Source organism: Schistocerca piceifrons, chromosome 2 (genome assembly GCF_021461385.2).
Source record: "Schistocerca piceifrons isolate TAMUIC-IGC-003096 chromosome 2, iqSchPice1.1, whole genome shotgun sequence".
Lineage (NCBI taxonomy): Eukaryota > Metazoa > Arthropoda > Insecta > Orthoptera > Acrididae > Schistocerca > Schistocerca piceifrons.
Genome location: NC_060139.1, coordinates 258,428,071 through 258,450,023, shown reverse-complemented (window position 1 = coordinate 258,450,023; position 21,953 = coordinate 258,428,071). Strand labels below are relative to the sequence as shown.

Genomic DNA, 21,953 nt, shown 5'->3' with positions numbered 1-21,953 from the left:
GCTTTATTTTTTTTATTTACACGTCAAGGTCCGTAGGACCAAATTGAGGAACAAATCTCCAAGGTCATGGAATGTGGCAGTACATGAAATTACAACATAAAAGTAATAGTAGATAAAAATGAAATGTTTATGAACTCTAAAAAAAGCCAGTCCATAAGTTTAAGTAAACACAATCAACAATAAAACAAGACCGAGCTTAATTTTTCAAGAAACTCCTCGACAGATCCATGAGGAAACTCTTGAGTTTCAGTTTGAAAGCACATGGATTACTGCTAAGATTTCTGAATTCTAGTGGTAGCTTATTGAAAATGGATGCAACAGTATACTGCACACCTTTCTGCACAAGAACTAAGGAAGTCCGATCCAAATGCAGGTTTGATTTCTGCAAAAATACGCAAAGTGAACTAATTTTCATGTTGAATGATCACTCACTTCAGATACCATACGAATAGTAACTCTTCCCATTCTAAAAGGGTATTTTTGACTCAGAAATGGTCAGTTCGGGCAATAAGTGGTGTAAGTTCACGACCTCTTGTTGACTCCTGTTCACAAGTTGGGTATTTTGACTTGGGCCTCTCATTATATGTATATTCCTTACTGTCATGTCTTGTTAACAATATTAGCTTGTTCCCAAGAATAAGCAGCTTTAACTCAGTTAATACTTGGCAGATATCAAATCTGCATTTGGATGGGACTTCCTTAATTCTTGTGCAGAAAAGTGTGCAGTATACTGCTGCATCCATTTTCAGTAAGCTACCACTTGAATTAAAAAATCTTCTATTCTGTCGAGGAGTTCCTTGAAAAATAAACCTGATTCTTGTTGAATTGTTGATTGCATTTACTGAAACCTATGGACTGACTATTTCGGGTTCGTAAACATTTATTTTGATCTGTTATTACTTTTATGTTGTAATTTCATGTACCGACACATTCCATGACCTTGGAAATTTGCTCCTCAATTTGGTCATACTGGACTTGACATGTAAATAAAATAAAATCACTCACTAGGAACATTCTCACTGCACTCTGTGGCCGAATTGTGAATGACAAGAGTTGCAGTCTTGCCCACTAGATGCATCTGCCTAATGGTCACTTGAGAGCTGAACTGACAGCAGTACAGTGTCGATCATATATGGGCTTTGATAAAAGTAACATGTCATGGTAGTTTCACAAAATACTGGTTTTATCACAGTGATAGGCTGTGTTTGTGTAAACCATTCATCATTTATTTTATTTGTAGTTAGTTAAATGTGGTATAAAATTCTTGCTCACTTGCAATTCTCATGTTATGGAAATTCTGTCCACTGGTCAAGAACTGTATTGAAAACTTGGAAACACTACAATTGGTTAAAAAAGATGTAATAATTTCCTTTCATGTGAATTACTGCTACAGAAATACAACTTTTTTATGTAAGAACTTTGAACTGCATTGAAGTGAGTTAATTTGGTTTATGTATTTTTTGTGGACTGGCAAGACAGCCAATCCACGAGGACGGGAGGCCGAAGGGCACTCGTTTAAGCTCACGCAGGATGGTGGCAGATGACGTCGTGGAAGACATCCGGACAACAAAAGGAAAATTACTGAATGAATCTACCACAACCAACCATCAAGCATTCCAGAATGGACCAGCAAAATCGATGTGTAAGCGTTGCCAAGGGGTAGTGGCTTTCGGCCATGCAAAGAATTTCCGCGGTGGTGCGGATTGTTGTTCGGCACACGCCGTGCAAGAAGAGCACATATTCGTAATCGCAGCATCGGTTCCGAACCAAGTACAGTGCTGATTAGCAAGTTGTTTCGTTCTCACTATACCCCAATGTCCTTGGTGGAGAAGCTTTAAGACAAAGGACTGTAACGAACGTGGGACCACGACCCTGGACTGATCATTATCAGAACGCAACAGCAAAACACCACGTCGTACAAAGTCTCTCCTTGTGAGCAAAAAATCGGCGAACCAACGGATCCCCAATCCGTGACTTTGACAAGGGCCATTGCGTAGCAACAAAACGCAGAACGGTAGCAAGGACAGGGTCGGCAGCTGTGGCTGTAGCTACACGACGAAAATCAATCGGAAACGAGTCGACCACGTCATAGGTTTCCGAATCAATGAACATGCAAGCAAGTTCGGAGGAATCTAATGCTCTATCCTCAGCAACAGGCAAACGGGACAACGCATCGGCGTTTCCGTGCTTAGCAGTGGCCCGATACAAGATATTGTAGTGGTACTGCGAGAGGAAAATAGACTAGCGAATGAATTTCTGCGCTGTACGCGGAGGTACAGGCTTGTTCTGATGACAAAGCGATGTCAAAGGTTTGTGGTCTGTGATGATGGTAAAGTGACGACCATACAAGAAATCATGACACTTTGTAACACCAAATACGAGAGCCAAAGCTCCTTTCTCGATTTGTGAACAATTTCTTTGTGCAGACGAGAGCAATTTGGACTCAAAGGCAATAGGGCGATCGTGAGATCCATCTCTGTGTGCAAGCACAGCATCGGTCCCGAAATCCGAGGCATCTACCATCAACAAAAGGGGTTTGTGGGGATCGAAGGCAAGTATTGGAAAGCAACGCCGATTTCAACTGGCGAAAGGCGAATCGACAACTTGCTAGTTAGCACTGTACTTGGTTCGGAACCGATGCTGCGATTACGAATATGTGCTCTTCTTGCATGGTGTGTGCCGAACAACAATCCGCACCACCGCGGAAATTCTTTGCATGGCCGAAAGCCACTACCCCTTGGCAACGCTTACACATCGATTTTGCTGGTCCATTCTGGAATGCTCGATGGTTGGTTGTGGTAGATTCATTCAGTAATTTTCCTTTTGTTGTCCGGATGTCTTCCACGACGTCATCTGCCACCATCCTACATGAGCTTAAACGCGTGCCCTTCGGCCTCCTGTCCTCGTGGATTGGCTGTCTTGCCAGTCCACAAAAGTTTCTGACCGTACATGCATCACAAGATAAATAGCAAATGATAATGGCGCCTTGCTAGGTCGTAGCAAATGACGTAGCTGAAGGCTATGCTAACTATCGTCTCGGCAAATGAGAGCGTAATTTGTCAGTGAACTATCGCTAGCAAAGTCGGCTGTACAACTGGGCGAGTGCTAGGACGTCTCTCTAGACCTGCCGTGTGGCGGCGCTCGGTCTGCAATCACTGACAGTGGCGACACGCGGGTCCGACGTATACTAACGGACCGCGGCCGATTTAAAGGCTACCACCTAGCAAGTGTGGTGTCTGGCGGTGACACCACAATACCTATGTAAATCGGCGAACGGTTGTGTTATAAGGCTTCCGTCCGCCGTGGGGAGGACCCCATGTTGACGTATGCGACGAGGTGGGGAGCCTAACAACAGGCGAGGCGGTGTCACCCGCACCCTGCCATTCGGTCCGAGGGGAGCTAGGAAACACTTGAAAACCTAGTCCAGGGTGCACACCAACACGCGGTGTATGCGCCCGTAAAGAGACAGGAGGGGCCGAAGGGTCGACCTCCATTGGGTCGGGGCACCCGACGGGCGAAGACGTCCTATGGTCCGGAGCGGGCAAGAGTTCCATGTCGGAGGAGAGCTGGTCACGGGAAGCGATCGGCGGCGCGTGACCCAGGGAGGCGCCCGGCAGTTGCAGCGACGCGTCCACTGCGGGCGTCGCCGGCGGGAGAACAGGCGGCGGCAGCGGTGGTGGCGCGTCCCCATGGGGCAAAATGGAAGGCAGCGTCGGTAACACCTGAGGATGAGGCGAGCCAGTAGATGGGTCCCCAGGGTGCTGACCGGACGGCACCATCGCTGAAAGCAGACGGGGAGCAGCAGAACCCGTGCGACGACAGAGGTGCAGCTGATTGAGATGCCGACGCACCTCACCAGAGGCCCCCAAAACCAGATACATGGCACGGCCGAGGCAGCGAAGAATGCGCCCTGCGAGCCAACGCCGTGAACCTCGATAGTTGCGATAGTATACAACGTCGCCTGGGCCAAAAGCAGGTGTCTGCCGCTGCATAGGAACCTGATGCGGCGGATGTAGCAAAGACATCAAGGTGCAATGAGGACGACTGTGGAGCAACTCAGCCGGCGAGCGACCATCTCAGGGCTGAGAGCGATACGAGGACAAAAAGAGCAATAACGCGTCCTCCCGAGAATGAGACTCTTTCAACTTCAACATCTGCGACTTGAAAGTCCTGACCAATCGTTCAGCGGCACCGTTTGACTATGGCGCAGATGTCAGATGTTGAATACCAGTGGCCTTGCAGAATGACTGAAATTCTGCGGACATGAATTGCGGGCCATTGTCGGAAACAATAGTCTGTGGCAGACCTTCAATGCAAAAGATAGCAGATAACGCTTGGATGGTTGGTTGTGGTAGATTCATTCAGTAATTTTTCTTTCGTTGTCCAGATGTCTTCCACGATGTCACCTGCCACCATCCTACATGAGCTTAAACGCGTGCCCTTCGGCCTCCCGTCCTCGTGGATTGGCTGTCTTGCCAGTCCACAAAAGTTTCTGACGGTACATGCATCACAAGATAAATAGCAAATGATAATGGCGCCTTGCTAGGTCGTAGCAAATGACGTAGCTGAAGGCTGTGCTAACTATCGTCTCGGCAAATGAGAGCGTAATTTGTCAGTGAACCATTGCTAGCAAAGTCGGCTGTACAACTGGGCGAGTGCTAGGACGTCTCTCTAGACCTGCCATGTGGCGGCACTCGGTCTGCAATCACTGATAGTGGCGACATGCGGGTCCGACGTATACTAGCGGACCGCGGCCGATTTAAAGGCTACCACCTAGCAAGTGTTGGTGTCTGGCGGTGACACCACAGTATTAAATGCCTTATGGAAATGCAGGTAGGCATGACAGTAGGAGAGATTTGACTGTAACTTGAATTTGCCATCAAAAGCTTCTATTCTTTGCCGTAACAATGATCAGAAGTTACACAGAAACATAGCCATTCCTCTGTTCAGAGTTGGAGTTGATGGCAAGTTTTGTCTGTGCTGCATGTTTTTTAAGTTTTTCACACATTCCGAATAAGTGTTGGCATCATCCTTTTAAGACAGCTTGAAATACACCGATACATAAACATACAGATAGATTATACATTATAAAAACTCGTTGTCTACCATGCACACTCGCTTAAAAATTCACTTCATCAGTCACGAACAAATAGAGGCATTAAGGAAGGATTGAGACCATGTATGAGGAAGCCACTTACACCAAAACAACAGTTATTGATGCTGCTACAAACTATATGAACTCAAAGTGGGCTTTTTAATTTCTCTGAATTGCTCGGTTTTCAGAGTGTTTTTCTTCTGGTAATGAAAGATTGAAAGATTGGGATAACAAGAAGATGAAGCACTATCAAAACATGAAGACCATTGAGGTCAGTGTTATAATGAAAATAAAAGTATGGGTAGTGTGGCAAAACTTTTCTTATAGACAGGCAACCAGAGCAATACATTTTAAAAAAAATTAAAAAGGTCCTATGTCTGTGTAGATAGGCTAGCAGTCTCTTTCACACCTACTTACAATTCAAGATAAGTTTCTAGTGAGAGGACATGGAAAACTTGTTGGATGGTTATCTGAGGAAGGGCAGTTAAACTTTATTATGATGTAAGTCGTAAAACTATCCTTGAATTTCCTTTCCGGTCTGGAGAAGCTAATAAAATAAAAATACCAGCAGATTGGTAGAATAAAAAAAATGGGCTCTTGAGACTGTTTAAGAGTGTTTTTGCACCATTAGAACAGGTTGTTGTCATGTAAACATCAATCTACAAGCTTAAGTAGAGCTACTGCATTCAGTAAAACAACCGTGGAGGTTTATATGTGTGTGTAAAAAAGGGGGCTGTAAGCAACATAAATTTGAATACCAATGTATTTTTAATGTTGATGAAATTGCAGGGTTCCCACAGGTTCTGGAAGTCAGGAAATTTCAAACTTGTCTGGTAAATATCAGGGAAATTTGGAAAAGAAATACTGGAGAAATCTCGTTCTTATCTCAGTAGATGAAATGGTGTGTTTACTGAGATGTCACACATCATTGCTGGCTTGGCACAGCTGAGTACGTGAGCCGATTCCCTACTCCCTCATTCTTACTGCTTCTTCCCTTTCTACCACTCCCCTCATCTTGCAGTCAGTGCTGCCGTACTTCTTGCTGCTAGCGTAGCAGCTGCCGATGAGAGGCAGGGAAGTGTGAGGGGTGATATGTTTAGATCTGATTCTCAGAGACTGTTAATGCAGTGGGCAGAGACAGTGGTCATGTTACATGAGCTGTGACTGAGTGACTGTGTGAATGTGTGCGTGCTCTTGTTTTCTGACAAAGGATGTGGCCAAAAATTGAGTTGTGAGAGTGTGATTGTCTTTTCTATGTGCCTGTCTGCAGCTCAGTGATCATCTTTACAGTGAGTTGCTACCTATCCTCATTAGTATTGATTCTCAGTGTATTCATAGAAGTTATCTATTGCATGGATTGATCATCACAGTCTCATTTCAACATGTGTCTATGATGTCTAAATAGCTGGCCACACCAGTGGACTTCCATGATTGTTGAAAACTAAAGGCCATTTTATGTGTATCTCTAATGGACTGGGCTTGCTAAACTGAAGCCCATCGTTTCCCACTAATGTGCAGGCCCTGCCCATCGCATCTTGTCTCACCAATCTGCCTGCAGGCCAGGTCTGCTTTTGTGTGGTGTAATGGGGGAGATTTTCCTGATTTATCCATGGACTCAGTACATTTTCGCACTGAGAAAGCAGTTTATATATTAGACAGTGTGGATGATGAGAGGAAGAAAATTGTGACAGTCACTGGCAGTTTGTACGCTATGTACTCATGTATTTCTTGAGAGAAAAACCACACAATACCTGTAAAATAGTAGGTATAACACAGTGGGTAATGACTGACAATAACAAACATAGTAGAACCAACATTTTATTGGCAGTCACCTATAGTGTTGGTGTACACAACTCTTCCCTGCTGTATACACTTCTTTCAATAGGTCTACTTTTTTCTGAGGTTATTTCTGAAGATACTTTAAATCTGTCTTGCGACACCAATGAAATGTGTATTTTTATCACCAAATGTCTTTTATTTTATTGAAATAAGATAACATCAGTGGTCTTTATGAAACATACACTCCTGGAAATTGAAATAAGAACACCGTGAATTCATTGTCCCAGGAAGGGGAAACTTTATTGACACATTCCTGGGGTCAGATACATCACATGATCACACTGACAGAACCACAGGCACATAGACACAGGCAACAGAGATGGCACAATGTCGGCACTAGTACAGTGTATATCCACCTTTCGCAGCAATGCAGGCTGCTATTCTCCCATGGAGACGATCGTAGAGATGCTGGATGTAGTCCTGTGGAACGGCTTGCCATGCCATTTCCACCTGGCGCCTCAGTTGGACCAGCGTTCGTGCTGGACGTGCAGACCGCGTGAGACGATGCTTCATCCAGTCCCAAACATGCTCAATGGGGGACAGATCCGGAGATCTTGCTGGCCAGGGTAGTTGACTTACACCTTCTAGAGCACGTTGGGTGGCACGGGATACATGCAGACGTGCATTGTCCTGTTGGAACAGCAAGTTCCCTTGCTGGTCTAGGAATGGTAGAACGATGGGTTCGATGACGGTTTGGATGTACCGTGCACTATTCAGTGTCCCCTCGACGATCACCAGTGGTGTACAGCCAGTGTAGGAGATCGCTCCCCACACCATGATGCCGGGTGTTGGCCCTGTGTGCCTCGGTCGTATGCAGTCCTGATTGTGGCGCTCACCTGCACGGCGCCAAACACGCATACGACCATCATTGGCACCAAGGCAGAAGCGACTCTCATCGCTGAAGACGACACGTCTCCATTCGTCCCTCCATTCACGCCTGTCGCGACACCACTGGAGGCGGGCTGCACGATGTTGGGGCGTGAGCGGAAGACGGCCTAACGGTGTGCGGGACCGTAGCCCAGCTTCATGGAGACGGTTGCGAATGGTTCTCGCCGATACCCCAGGAGCAACAGTGTCCCTAATTTGCTGGGAAGTGGCGGTGCGGTCCCCTACGGCACTGCGTAGGATCCTACGGTCTTGGCGTGCATCCGTGCGTCGCTGCGGTCCGGTCCCAGGTCGACGGGCACGTGCACCTTCCGCCGACCACTGGCGACAACATCGATGTACTGTGGAGACCTCACGCCCCACGTGTTGAGCAATTCGGCGGTACGTCCACCCGGCCTCCCGCATGCCCACTATACGCCCTCGCTCAAAGTCCGTCAACTGCACATACGGTTCACGTCCACGCTGTCGCGGCATGCTACCAGTGTTAAAGACTGCGATGGAGCTCCGTATGCCACGGCAAACTGGCTGACACTGACGGCGGCGGTGCACAAATGCTGCGCAGCTAGCGCCATTCGACGGCCAACACCGCGGTTCCTGGTGTGTCCGCCGTGCCGTGCGTGTGATCATTGCTTGTACAACCCTCTCGCAGTGTCCGGAGCAAGTATGGTGGGTCTGACACACCGGTGTCAATGTGTTCTTTTTTCCATTTCCAGGAGTGTATATACCATTTGGCTTGCTGTCTCCATCTAAAAACAGTTAATTCCAAAAGCTGTTGATATTAGTACTTAAATTTTTACTCACATGTTTAGAAATACAGAAGTATTTACTTTTTTTGTCAACTGATGTATTTTACTTACCCTTGAGTTCTCAAAATTCCCCCCCCCCCCCCCCCCCCCCCTCCCTCCCAGGGGGCCCACGTCTTTTTTGTGGGTACAAGTGTGGCATGCATGGGTTCCTGGGCTGCTTTACAGTCACCTACCTTCTCCTTCCCTGCCCTTCTTCCTTTCCCTTTGCCCCTTTCTCTTCTTCTCTTGGTGTTCTCTTCTCTTGGTGTCGGCCTGGCAATCCTCATAACTTTGCTTCATCTTGCGGTTTTGGTTGGTTACTTTTCCTCCTCCTTTTTGGCTTTTCTTTTTTGGTCGCCCTCATGTGTTTGATCTCCATTTCCAAATTTGAAATCCATAGTGTGAGCCAGATGGGGGAACCCCCTCCCTAGTGTCTATGGCTTGGGTTCCTCTCACCCCCTCCTCCTCCTCCTCCTCCTCCTCCTCCTCCTCCTCCTCCTCCTCCTCCTCCTCCATTCCCTCACCCTTTTCCCCCTACCCTAACCTCCCCACCAAAGTCCTTTCGCCTCCTTGCTAGGTCACCAGCTGGGTAGCCAGTCCGTGTGGTGGGGCTGTAACAGTGGTGGTTTGGAAAGTTCTCGGAATCACCATGAGAGGTCAGCGCTAGTACAATGAATTGTTCACATGATATTCACTGGATTGTTGCGTGTAAACATGTGCCACGTCAGTTCACTTAGAAGAGAGTTGTGGTGGTGACGTGGCGCTGTTGTTGTGCCTGCGTAGTGATTTGTGAAGGTGGGAAAAATCAAGATTCGAGCAATGATTAAATACTTTGTAAAGAAAGGTATGAAAGCAAAGGACATTCATGCTGATTTCCGGAATATACTGGGGGACTCTACTCCTTCATATTCAACTGTTGCCAAGTGGACAAATGAATTTAAATTTGGTCGGGAGAGCTTAGATGATGATCCGCACAGTGATCGACCAAGATGTATCACTACTGCAGAAATCATTCCAGAGTGCATGAAATGGTCATGGATGATCACCGATTGAAAGTGCGTGAAATTTCTCTTACCAGATGTCATCTGAAAGGGTATATCATATTTTAACTGAAGAATTAGAAATGAAAAAATTATCTGCAAGATGGTTCCCACTACTCTACGCTGGATCAAGAATGCATGAAATGGACATATCAGAACAATGTTTGGCCTGTTTTAGGAGAAACTAACAATATTTTTTGAGCCGGTTTGTGAGCACAGATGAAACTTGGGTGCATTACTCAATCCAAGAGACAAAACAACAGTCAAAACAGTGGAAAAATGCTGATTTTCCACCACGAAAGAAATCAAAGACAATTCCTTCAGCGGGAAAGGTCATGGCACCAGTGTTCTAGGATGCGAAGGGGATTCTGTTTGTAGATTATCTCCCCACTGGGCAAAGAATTACTGGAGAATACTTTGCTGACCACCTGGACAAATTGCAACAAAATACACGTGAAAGAAGGCCAGGTTTAGCAACGAAGAAAGACGTCTTCTATCAAGACATTGTGCACCTGCACATGTTCCATCGCCATGGCAAAGTTGTTGCCACGCCGTTGTTACCGTATTCACCTGATATGGCTCCGTCGGACTTCCATCTCTTCCCAAAACTAAAAAATTTTCTTCGTGGACGAAGATTGACTTAAAAGGAAGAATTGATAGCCGGTGTTGACAACTATTTTGCAGGCCAGGAGGAAACTCACTTTTGAGACGGGATCAAGGCACTGGAACATAGTTGGACCAAGTGCATTAATCTAAAAGGATAAAAAAGTTTCAGTGATGTACGTACTTTTTTTTCCATTCCTTTCCGAGAAATTTTCAGACCACCCTCATGTATACCCATCTGGCTGAGTCCCCTTACACCATAGGGGTCACACAGCTGGTATCTGTACTGTGAACACCTTGTGCAAGCCTAGGAGTGGTTGGATATCTTTTTGGGGCATCAGAACCCCCGGCAACACCGTCCTGCCTGGTGGCCATTGCTGTGACTGGGTGGCGCTCACAAGGCAAGCCTCTGTTCGGAGTGGGTGGTACCAGGGCAGACATTTGGCACATGAAATGGGTTAAAATCTCTGGCCACTCTACTGTGGCCACATCTCTTTCTCAACATAGTTCTGTCTCTTTTCCTGTTTCTGCCTTTCCAGCCTTACCCTCCTTGGGTACATCCTGGGAGGAGGGCTAGGCCTGCTGGCTTGGGGCTAAACCTTGTCCATGGTTCCTGGTCTGTTTCAGGACCGATGGGAGACATTTTCTGCCACCAAATTCCTTTTTTTTGGGGGGGGGGGGGGGAACATAGTGAGGACAAGTTCAATGCAGTTGAGTCGTTAAGCAAGATGAGATCTGGCTCTCTCCTTATAAAGACAACTTCTGCCAGTCATTCAGCCTCACTCTATGCCTGCTACCATTTAGGAGACATCCCCACGACTATCACTCCTCACCAGCCACTCAGTATGACATAGGATGTAATTTTCTGTGGGGATCTTCTCCTCCAGTTCGATAAAGAACTTACGGCTAATCTGGAATGACATGGCATTCATTTTGTCCGGTGTTCTCAAGAAGGCACTAAGGACCATTGTGTAAACACTAGCACTTTCAGCATCGCATTTGAGGGGGATATCCTGCCCAAGAAGGTCAAGGAGTGGTGTACAGATGCAACATGAAATCGTACTTTCCACCTCCCATGCGTTGCTTCCATTACCTCAAGTTGGGCCACATGTTCTTGCAATATGATGACATTTCCGTCTGTGGCGACTGTGGCCACCCTCTTCATGTGGGGAGCCCTTGCACCCCACCACCTAACTGTGAAGACTGCTCTGGTGTCCATTATCCCCACTCACCAGTGTGTCCAGTGCACATGAAGGGAAAAAGAATTCAGGACTTCCTTGGTCATCTCAGCTACTTTGAGATGAGGAAGAAGTTTGACAGACTTCATCCTGTAAATCTCTCCTCTACATCTGCCTCAGTTATATCTTCCCCTGCTCACCCCTCCCCCTTACCCCATCCTGCCTCCTTAACCCTCGGTGGCTCCTGACCCTTCCCCTTCAGGAAGTGCTGCTCCTCCTCATCCACATCCTCCTCCTCACTGGCTCACTGATGCCTTCCCCTCACAATGTTGAGACATTATAGTTATCCCCATCCTTAAGCCTGTGAAGAACCCAACATATCTCAACAGCTACCACCCAATTAGCCTGATGAACATACTTTGTAAAGTGCTTGAGAGGATGGTTAGCTTCCAATTATGTTGGCTACTCGAAACTTGGGGCCTTTTGTCCCTGTATCAGTGTGGCTTCAGGTAAGGATGATCTCCAACTGACCATTTACTCAGAGTGAAAACTGCAATCCGGCAGTCTTTTATTAAGCATCAGCACCTTGTCGCGGTCTTCTTTGACCTACATAGGGCATACGACACAGCTTGGCACCATCACATTTTTAGTTATCCTCAACGACTGGGACTTTCATGGCCCCACTTCCAATTTTTATTCATGAGTTTTTATTCCAACGGCTCTTACGGGTTCAAGTTCTTGCTTCACTTAGCACCCCTCAGATTCAGGAGAACCATATCCCACAGGGTTCTGTATTAAGTGTCACACTCTTCCTCATAGCCATCAGTGGGCTTCTAACCTCTGTTGGCCCTCAGGTTACCCCGGCCATGTATGTCAACGATTTTTGCGTCTGGTGTAGCTCCCACTCGGCGGCATCTGCTGAGCACCAGCTCCAAGGCACCACCTGGCAGACCCCCCGCGGCTTCCAGTTTTCTCCCCCCAGAATGCAAGTTATGCATTTTTGTTGTTGGTCCACAGTACACCCCAGTCTAGAATTTGACTTAGGCAACCAGCTCCTCGATGTTGCAGCACAGTCCCATTTCTTCGGCCTTATTTTTGATAAAAAGCTGATGTGGCTTCCCCACATTTGCCACCAGAAGACTACATGCATGTGGAAGCTGAATGCTGTCCGCCTCCTGGTCCACACATCTTGGTGTGCAGACTATGCTACTCTTCTCCATCTTTACCATGCGCTCTGGTCTTGTCCAGGCTAGGTTATGGAAGTAAGGTTTATGGCTCAGCGGCTCCTTTCCAGTGTGAAAATACTCGATCCTGTTCACCATTGTGGGATGCGTCTGGCTATTGGTGCCTTTCCCACTAGTCCTGTTGACAGTCTCCTCAAGTGGGGATACCCCCTGTGCAAATACAATGAAGCCAACTCCTGGTTTCTTATGCAATCACAATTCGCAGATTCCCTGACCATCCTGTGTACCCTATCCTCTTTGCAAGTGAGGGATGTCTCCTTCCTGATCAATGGGCACAGGTGAGATTGCCGATTGGAATGCATCTCACTTCCCCCTCATTCCATCTCCACTTACTGAAATGCACACCGTGTATTTCCTCTCACCCCCCCCCCCCTTCCCCTTCCCCTTCCCCTTCCCCTGGATGATGGTGCCTAGACTGTGGACTAGTACCGACCTATCCCAGAGTCCTAAGGCCCCTGTTGTCCCTGTGGTCTTCTGGCATCTTGTACGTTCTGTCCTTGCAGAGTTCCTGGATGCTATCACCTTCTACACTGATGGTTCTAAGACGATAGATAACAGCAAGATAAGCTTTCATATCTCCTACTGGCTTAGAACAACATTTCTTGCTGGAATCATGAAGTTGTTCACAGCAGAGCTGCTAGCCATTGTCAGGGCCCTCCATTTTGTTACTCACAGTTCCCTCCACAGTGTTTCAATATCTACCGACTCAGTGAGCAGCCTGCTGCTCTTGTCATCCTTCGGTCTCTGCTGTCCATGACCTTCTCTCCTCCCTTGGCCATGACACCTGCTCAGTGTTTTTTTCCCTGTGAGTCCCAAGTCAAGTGGGTATCCCAGGGCATGAACTGGCTGACCGTTTGGCTAGAGAAGCTGATACTCGCCCTCCATTCCCTTCATAACTCCAGCTGTGGATATGCAGATCTATATCAAATCTCTCTTTGCCCATAAGTGGAATGACATCTCGTACACCACTGCTCTCAGTAATAAACTCCGCGCAATCAAGGAGACTACTGTGCTTTGGTGCTTTTTCTTCTGCTCTTCTCAGAAGGAGTCCACTGCTTTAGCTGTCTACACATTGCTCGCATCAGGCTCATCCATTGTTTCCTCCTGTGTAACGAAGCTCCCCCACAATGTGACTGTGGAGCCAGCCTGTCAGTATCCCACATATTGGTGGAATATGTCCTTCTTTTGGGCCTTCATGCTAAGTATAGTCTTCCTTAATTTTAATATTAGCGGACAATTCATGGATGGTGGAACTGGTCCTCAGTTTCCTCTGTGAAAGCAGTTATTTCCAGATATAAGGTTTTGCTTTACTCCTGGAGCAGGGCAGGGTGGTTGTGGTTGGGGCCTCTTTTCATGTTTTCTAAGTCTGGGACCCCACAACCACTCCTCCCGTGGAGAGACCATTCCTTTTTTACCAGTTTTTAGATTTGGTATAACCTTTTATGCCTCTGTGTGTGTTTCAACTTCCTTGTTTTATAGTTTGACTCCCCTGACTAGATCCATCCACTTTTAGCGGAACCTCTTTCTTCTGTGAGTAAATTTGGAATTGCAACACAGGTTGCCTCACCATTTGGTCGTACAAACCCTCTCAATTAATCAGTCAATCAATCTCAAAATTCGTCGGGAAAAATGCTAAAACTTGTCTGGAAAGCAGGGAAATATCAGGGAATTTCACTTGAGGAAACTTGTGGCAATCCTGAATTGGAGTTAGTTATTGTGCATGTTCCTTGTACAGTGATTATTGAAAAGGGTTCAAAGAAAGTTCCAAAACTAGCTTCTGGGAAAAGAGGAACCTAGTGGCTTTTTGCAGTGTGATAGTCTTAAATTTTCGTTCTTGTGAATACAGGGTTATATAGAATGAAAAAACATTCCTGCGACTTCTCTGACATAGAAGTGCTCCCTAGCAGGAAGTGAAGTATACTGTATTTGAGTGACACTAATGTGACATGCTTTGTGTGGAAGTAAACTCTCATCAGTTCAGGTGTATCTTGGATATAAATTGTTGGCCACACTATGCATCAGATCACAAGTCAGGTCATTTGGACAGGCATTTAACTTATGAGTTAACCAGTAACAATTATATAAATTTCTATCTTCTTTTTTTTTTTTTCATTTTCAACAGTGGAAGGAGGAAAGATAACCACTCATCATCTGGTTAGGCATTGAGTGGTAGACAGCCAAAAAAGAAGTCTGAACTCTTAACGAAGTTTTTGAACAATGCCGGAACTAACAGATTAACCAATGCCTTTCAGTAAAATAAACATGGCTTCATTGTCAGAGTGCTATAGCCCAGCTGTTGTGTAGGGTGTGCTGGACGGAATGGGTGAGAGGAACAAGGAGTGGGATGGAACAAGTGGAGGGAAGGGAGCCAGTATGACCTCATAGGGGAGGGATATGCAACAAGGGAATTGGGTATAGTTGTGATACTGTTGAGCTTGCCCCAGTATAGGTCTGGGAAGTTTCGCATGATACCTGATAAAATAGCGGGTATTGATCAGAGGAGCGGGTTAATAGGAGCAGCATAGAACAGAGAAAGAGGGATACCACAGACAGAACAGGCTAACTAAAGATTAATGGAGAGGCGAATTAGGCTGGAGGGAAGAGAGGGTATATGAACTGGAGTGATTCTAGCAGAGACTATTTTCACAGGGATTGCAGGATAAAACAATATGCTGTGAAGACAGTGAGCACAGTTTACATTTATGCAATTCAGCAAAGCTAATATGGGGTGGAGATAGGCTCCAGAAGGCCAGTGTTGTGAAGCAGCCATTGGAGGCAAGCAATTTGTGTTCAGCAGCATGCTCTACCATTGTATAGTGAACTTTGCTTTTGGCTGAATTTTGACAGTGACAATTCATTTGGGTGGCCAGCTGGTTGATGGTTGCACCTATGGAGAAGGGTCTGTGGAAGTAACATCATATGTGCTATTTGACATGACTGCTTTCATATGTACCCCTTCCCCTGATGAAGTAGGATATGTTTGTGACGGGACTGGAATAAGAAATACTGGTTGGGTGCATGGTGGGGGTCTTGTCCCTGGTCTCCCACAGGGATGTGATTTGTATGGGTTGGGATTGGGGGCAGGTGTTGCATAAAGATGGGTCACAATGTTTCAAAGATTGGGGAGGTGGTGGAATACCTCATTTGGATAGGTGAGAGGGACTTGGGGTGGATGTTTCTTACTTGAAGACATGACGGAAACTTAGTTGAAGTCCAGGTAGAGGACATGATTAAGCTTTCAGGCATGATTAATATTATGCAATACAGAAGACGTTCCACCACAGCTGGCTAGTGAATTGTTTGAGAATAGGAGCATGTGTGGTTAGGTTTGTGGGTTAGTGCTGTTCTGTGAAATTCTAAAGAGTACTGGGAAAGGGATTGCTTGTCACTGCAGTTTTGCCATCCTTAGATTACTGGATTGTAAGAGAGAGTTTTTAGTGTGGAAGTAACAAAAGAGGAGCCCTTTGCTGGATTCTATAGATAAGAAAGGCCCTTAAAACACAGAACATGTTCTTGAATCTTGCAATTTCCCTGTCCTTGTTCTATTCTGGTCCCTGTTCTATGTGCTGCTCAAGAGTTTCAGCGATGCAGTCAAGAGACGCATTGGCTGTTGGCATTCTTCTCGGATGTTCATCGCAGCATACAGTTGACTAGAGGAGAACAATATTATAGGTCCTCTTTTAATAATGCTGTTGCTCAGAGAGTGAAACATTTAAATGTCTGCTGAGTACTTCAGTGGTCCAGTGTCTAATGACTGATAGATGCATCCAATGTTCTTCCACTTATTGTATGTTTTGGTCCCAGCAGTGCTTTCTATGTAGGCTCTGTGTGTAAAAAAGCAAGTCATCGTTTGGTATTTATTTTTCATTCGTCTTTCACCGTCCTTTCTGCCTCATCTCTTCTGTGCCACTTATTGAGACAGATATAGGGCATACATTAGAGGACAAGGCTTTAATTAGGATGGATAAAGTCTAAATCCCCCAACCCGCAGTTGTTATCCAGTAAACTTTCAGTAGCCTTCATATTTCAGAGCATTAAACCATAACTTAGTTCTTCCCCTAGCTCCTTTATGCTGGTTCTTTGTTTGGGGAGAAGGCAAAAAAAGTGTGATGTTCAACAACACTATGGTCAGCAGGACACCAGTGTTTGATCACCTCCAGAACGATGAATGCTTTATTTTTAGTGCACTAGAAGCCAAAGATCAGGAGTCTTAGGCTCATCTCTTCGGACGACTGCTCCCTTATATTCGTTACCATCAGGTGGATGGGTATGAAATGTGTGTGTGTGTGTGTGTGTGTGTGTGTGTGTGTGTGTGTGTGTGTGTGTGTGTGTAGCTTAATTTTTTAAATGAGATGTAAGAAACAATATGAATACTAAAATGTGAGTTTTATTTATCTGTTTTATGTAAAAACACTAATTTGTGACTTGCTTCATTTATTTCAGATGACAAGAGAGAGAGAATGATGTGGTGGTAATCCTTAGAGGCACGAATTTCCAGAGGTTGGAGAGAGCATAGTGATGAATGCTGAGCAGCATGTGCCTTCAGCTACAGGCAGCCAGTCAGAGGTAGGTTCATAAATGTGCATTTGTGCTATTATTAGAATAGGAGTTTCTTCAGTTTTCAGAGATACTTTTGAGTCCTTCATGCACTATAAACAGATTTTAATCTAGTTTTATGGTGGATGTGACAGATATTTGGTAAAATAGCACAGGTTATTCACTGACTAAAAGCAACAATGTGCTAATTTCCTGTATTATTCTTCTTCTTTTTCTCCTCCTGCAATATAAAAATAATTATGAACTGAATTAGTGCATTCTTGGAGTAAAAGGCTAAGAATCTGGTTCTCTTATTGATCAGTAATAAACATTATTTTGTAGATATTCAAGCATTGATCAATATTACATGTGAATGTAAAAATGAAGTTACATATTTAATTTGTTGTTTGTTTGCAGATATGTGCCGGCCGCGGTGGTCTAGCGGTTCTAGGCGCTCAGTCCGGAACCGCGCGACCGCTACGGTCACAGGTTCGAATCCTGCCTCGGGCATGGATGTGTGTGATGTCCTTAGGTTAGTTAGGTTTAAGTAGTTCTAAGTTCTAGGGGACTGATGACAACAGATGTTAAGTCCCATAGTGCTCAGAGCCATTTGAGCAGATATGTCTCTGCAGTCCTGGTATGCATTGGAAGCCTCAAGCCACAGTATTATAGCATGCTTCTAGAGGAGTCAAAAGAAAATGGCACAGCTTATTGACAGAGGGGAGGTGGGCTGCACAATTTTCTTTTTACTCCTCTAGAACCGTGCTGTGATATTGTGGCATGAGACTTTAAACACTTACTAGGACTGCAGAGGTATACCTACAAATGAACAACAAATTAAATATGAGGGTCGCTCCAAAAGAAGTGCACACTATTTTTGTAAAAATAGCTTTCATTCTGCATGTGTGAAAGTTTTACAGTGTGTAGATACATACTTCCCACTTGTTTTCAAACTTAGTTCAACCTGTTCCCATGAGTTTCACCATCACAGCATGTCTTCAAGATGGCTGCTACACTTGACATTTGTCAGAAGCAATGTGCTGTCATAGAATTCCTGTGCTGTGAAAACAAGACAGTGGGAAACATCCACAAGAGGTTGAAAAAGGTGTATGGAGATGCTGCTGTCGATCGCGGTACAGTTAGTCGGTGGGCAAGCAGGTTACGTGATGAAAGCATGCACGGTAATATTGAGAATTGTCCTCGCAGCGGCAGGCCTCGTACTGCACACACTCCAGACAATGTACAGAGAGTTAACGAATTGGTGACTGCTGACAGACGCATCACAATGAACGAATTGTCACGCTACATTGGGTTAGGTAAGGAAGGAAGTGTTTGCAGAATACTGGCGTTGGTTTGTGCCATGTGGGTTCCCACAATGTTGACAGTGGCTCACAAAGAAACAAGAAAAATGGCGTGCAGCGAACTTTTGGAACAATGCGACAATGGTGATGAGTTTCTTGGAAGAATTCTGACAGGTGATGAAACATGGCTCCATCATTTTTCCCCAGAGACGAAGAGGCAGTCAGTGGAGTGGCATCGTTAAAATTCACCCAAGAAAAAAAAATTCAAAACCACACCTTCTGCTGGAAAAGTTATGGCTATGGTGTTTTTCGATTCCGAAGGACTCTTGCTTGTGGACATCATGCCAAGTGGAACCACCATAAATTCTGATGCGTATGTGACGACACTGAAGAAACTTCAAGCTCAACTGAGTCATGTTCGACCACATCGACAAAAGCAGGATGTTTTGCTGTTGCACGACAACGCACGGTCACATGTCAGTCAAAAAACCATGGAAGCGATCACAAAACTTGGATGAACATCAGTGAAACACCCACCTTACAGTCCTGACCTGGTTCCATGTGACCATAATTTCTTTGGGAAACTGAAAGACTCTCTTCGTGGAACAAGGTTTGAAGATGACGACTCCCTTGTGCACGCTGCCAAACAGTGGCTCCAACAGGTTGGTCCAGAATTTTACCATGCGGGTATACAGGGGCTGGTTCCAAGATGGCAGTTGAGAGGGATAGAAATTATGTGGAGAAATGAAAATATTGTTCCTAAAGATGTATCTACATGCTGTAAAACTTTCAAACATGTAGAATAAAAGATGGATTTTAATAAAAATAGTGTGCATTTCTTTTGGAGTGACCCTCGTACATAACTTCATGTTTACAAGGTGATGGTTAAAGCTGTATGGTTAACACTCGTATATTGTTGAAACTGTGGAGAACCCCCCAAGGGGCTCAAGGCCCTCCTTTCTTCCATCCAGGGCTGCATTCCTTCCCCTGTGCCCCTCTCTCCCTATTCTCAGTCCTTCCCCTCTGTTCTCTTCTTTCCCTTTCTCGGTGCCCTTGGTTACATCAGCCAGACCATCCTGCTGGTTGCTGGTATTCCTCCCAGTTTTTGTTCCTCCCCATAGTGTGCACCAAATGGAGAAGAACAAGCTACTTACTGTCTACAATGTGTGGCCTTACTGCCTTTTCCAGCGTTTCATCGACTGTGTTATCTTTTAATGCTATGTAGCCAGCCAGCATGGTCACCAGTCCATGTGGTAGGGTCTGTATGTACCCTTTTGGTTGGGCCCCATGACAACACAGGGATCACACTTCTGATATCTGAGCCAGTACTTCCCCACGTATGCGTAGGGGTGGTTGCTTGTCATTCTGGAGCATCAGAACTCCTGGCAACGGTATCATGTTAGATGGCCCTTGCTGTAGCTGGGTAGTGCTCATGAGGAGAGCCCCTGATCAAAGTGAGTGGTATCAGGGCGGACACTTCGCTTATGAAACACAAGTTCCAAGATTGCCATTCCTCTACAGCCATGCCTTTTGTTGGCAGTGTATCTTTTAATGCTGCTTTTTATAACTGTGCAGCCTTCTGTTCCTTGACTACACCTTGGGAGGAGGGCCAGGCTCGCCAGCTCTGGGTGAAACCCGTTCCCTGCTGTCTTATCTGCACCACGACTGGCAGGGATATTTTCACCACCATTGATCCAATAGTTTTCATGGAAACTTTTGAAGACAAGTTTGGGAAAGTGGACTCTATGAGTTAAGATGTGGTCGGGTTCACGGTTGATCAAAACCACTTCTGTGGCCCTATGTGCCTGTGACCATCTTGGTGACCTCCCAGTGCCCATCACTCCTCTTCAGTCTTTTAATATGGTTCAGGGAGCCATTTTTCATAGTGACAACATCCTTCAGTCCTATAAGGAATTATGGGCCAAAATAGAATTGCGGGGCGTTCATTTTGTTCGGCTTGTTCAGGAAGGTCGTAAGAATGCCCCAGTTGATACTGGCACATTTCTTCTGGTATTTGAAAAGGTGCACCCTCCTGTAGAAGGTCAAGGTTATGTGTTATTGGTGTGATATGAAGCCATACATCCTCCCACCCACCCACGAGGCTTTTTCGATGTTTTGTATTTTTGGGCATATGTCTTCCCAGTGTACAACAGACCCTCTATGCAGTAAATGTGGACACCCACTTCATGGGGGTAGCCCCTGTGTCCCACTGCCCGTGTTATTTGTCATGACCATAAATCTCAACACACACCACCAGATTGTCCAGTTTATAAGAAGGAAACTGAGATACAGGAGTGTAAGTCCAGTGATGGTTTATCCTACATTGAGGCTCATCAGAAATATAACCATCTTCATGGCGTGCGTGTGTGTGTGTGTGTGTGTGTGTGTGTGTGTGTGTGTGTGAAAATTTTAACTTCTCCTCTATTAAGGCCTTTCCCCCTCCTCTGCGGCTCACGTGCCCTTCCTATCTGGGCGCTGTTCCCCCTACCCAGCCAGAGAAGTATCTCGTATCTCTCATACCAGGGGCCTGCTGCCACAAGTCGGCTGCGAGATCCACAGTACATGCATCCCATGGTTTGTGGCGTTCGCCTGCTTTATTTCTTCATTGATGGTTCTCAGTGTCGATATACTGTGTTGTGATACTGGCTAAAAATATAGGGGGTGGAAGTGCAGTACTGACTACTGTAAATGATGTATCCGACAGGGGCACAGCTGCGTTTCACAGTTCTTTACTTTCACTGTTCACAGCCTCCCAATATTACACAGTTATATGGCTAGTGCGCTACTGTTTTAACTTTTGATAAACCTCATTAATAGGTTGCAGGCAAACATCCACATACTGCTACAATAGATTACTGTTGAACATCTTCAAGCATAAAAAGCCTAACCACACTGTTCACAGTTCCTGAAGAATAAAAAGGTACATATGGAACAGACAATGTCGGCATGCAGCCTGTTGGTGGAACATGTATTTCACAGTTAAGTTGATGCATTGTTGTTGTTCTAACCAACACAAGTTTCTTGTCTGAAACTCGGCTGTGGACTGACTGTCTCGTGACCAAAAACCAGACCTTTATATATCAGCTCAATAATAGGCACTGGAACTACACATTGTTTGATGTTTAATTTACAAAAATTACAATTAAAACTTAACTCATTAAATTAACTGAATACATCGAAAAATACCATCTTTTTAACAGTTACTTCTACTACAAGAGCTAGGCCGAATTATTTGTTTAAATTATGAAATTAACAGATATCGTTATGCCAACAATACTTTTGACAAAACTGTTAATTACTTTGGAATTAATCAAGGGCTGGCTTTGCTAACATGATTTCAAATAGAGCCAGATAGATCCTTTAAGAATACTAATAGTTGTGCCTCCAAATGTTTATAATTAGTACAGCATTTATATTTGTTTATAAGTCAACAATAGAATTTAAGTT

At 45.3% G+C, this 21,953-nt stretch overlaps 1 protein-coding gene across 7 annotated transcripts in view; it reads left to right on the top strand.

Moving 5' to 3' along the window:
* LOC124775117 (zinc finger protein 28-like) overlaps nt 1-21,953 on the top strand; it is a 209,346-nt gene that overhangs the window by 12,245 nt on the left and 175,148 nt on the right. For all 7 annotated transcript variants that reach the window (XM_047249954.1, XM_047249955.1, XM_047249957.1 and 4 more), the window contains exon 3: nt 17,113-17,235. In XM_047249954.1, coding sequence (XP_047105910.1) covers nt 17,188-17,235 — 48 coding nt within the window. In that variant the 5' untranslated portion in view covers nt 17,113-17,187. The remainder of the gene's footprint in view (nt 1-17,112; nt 17,236-21,953) is intronic.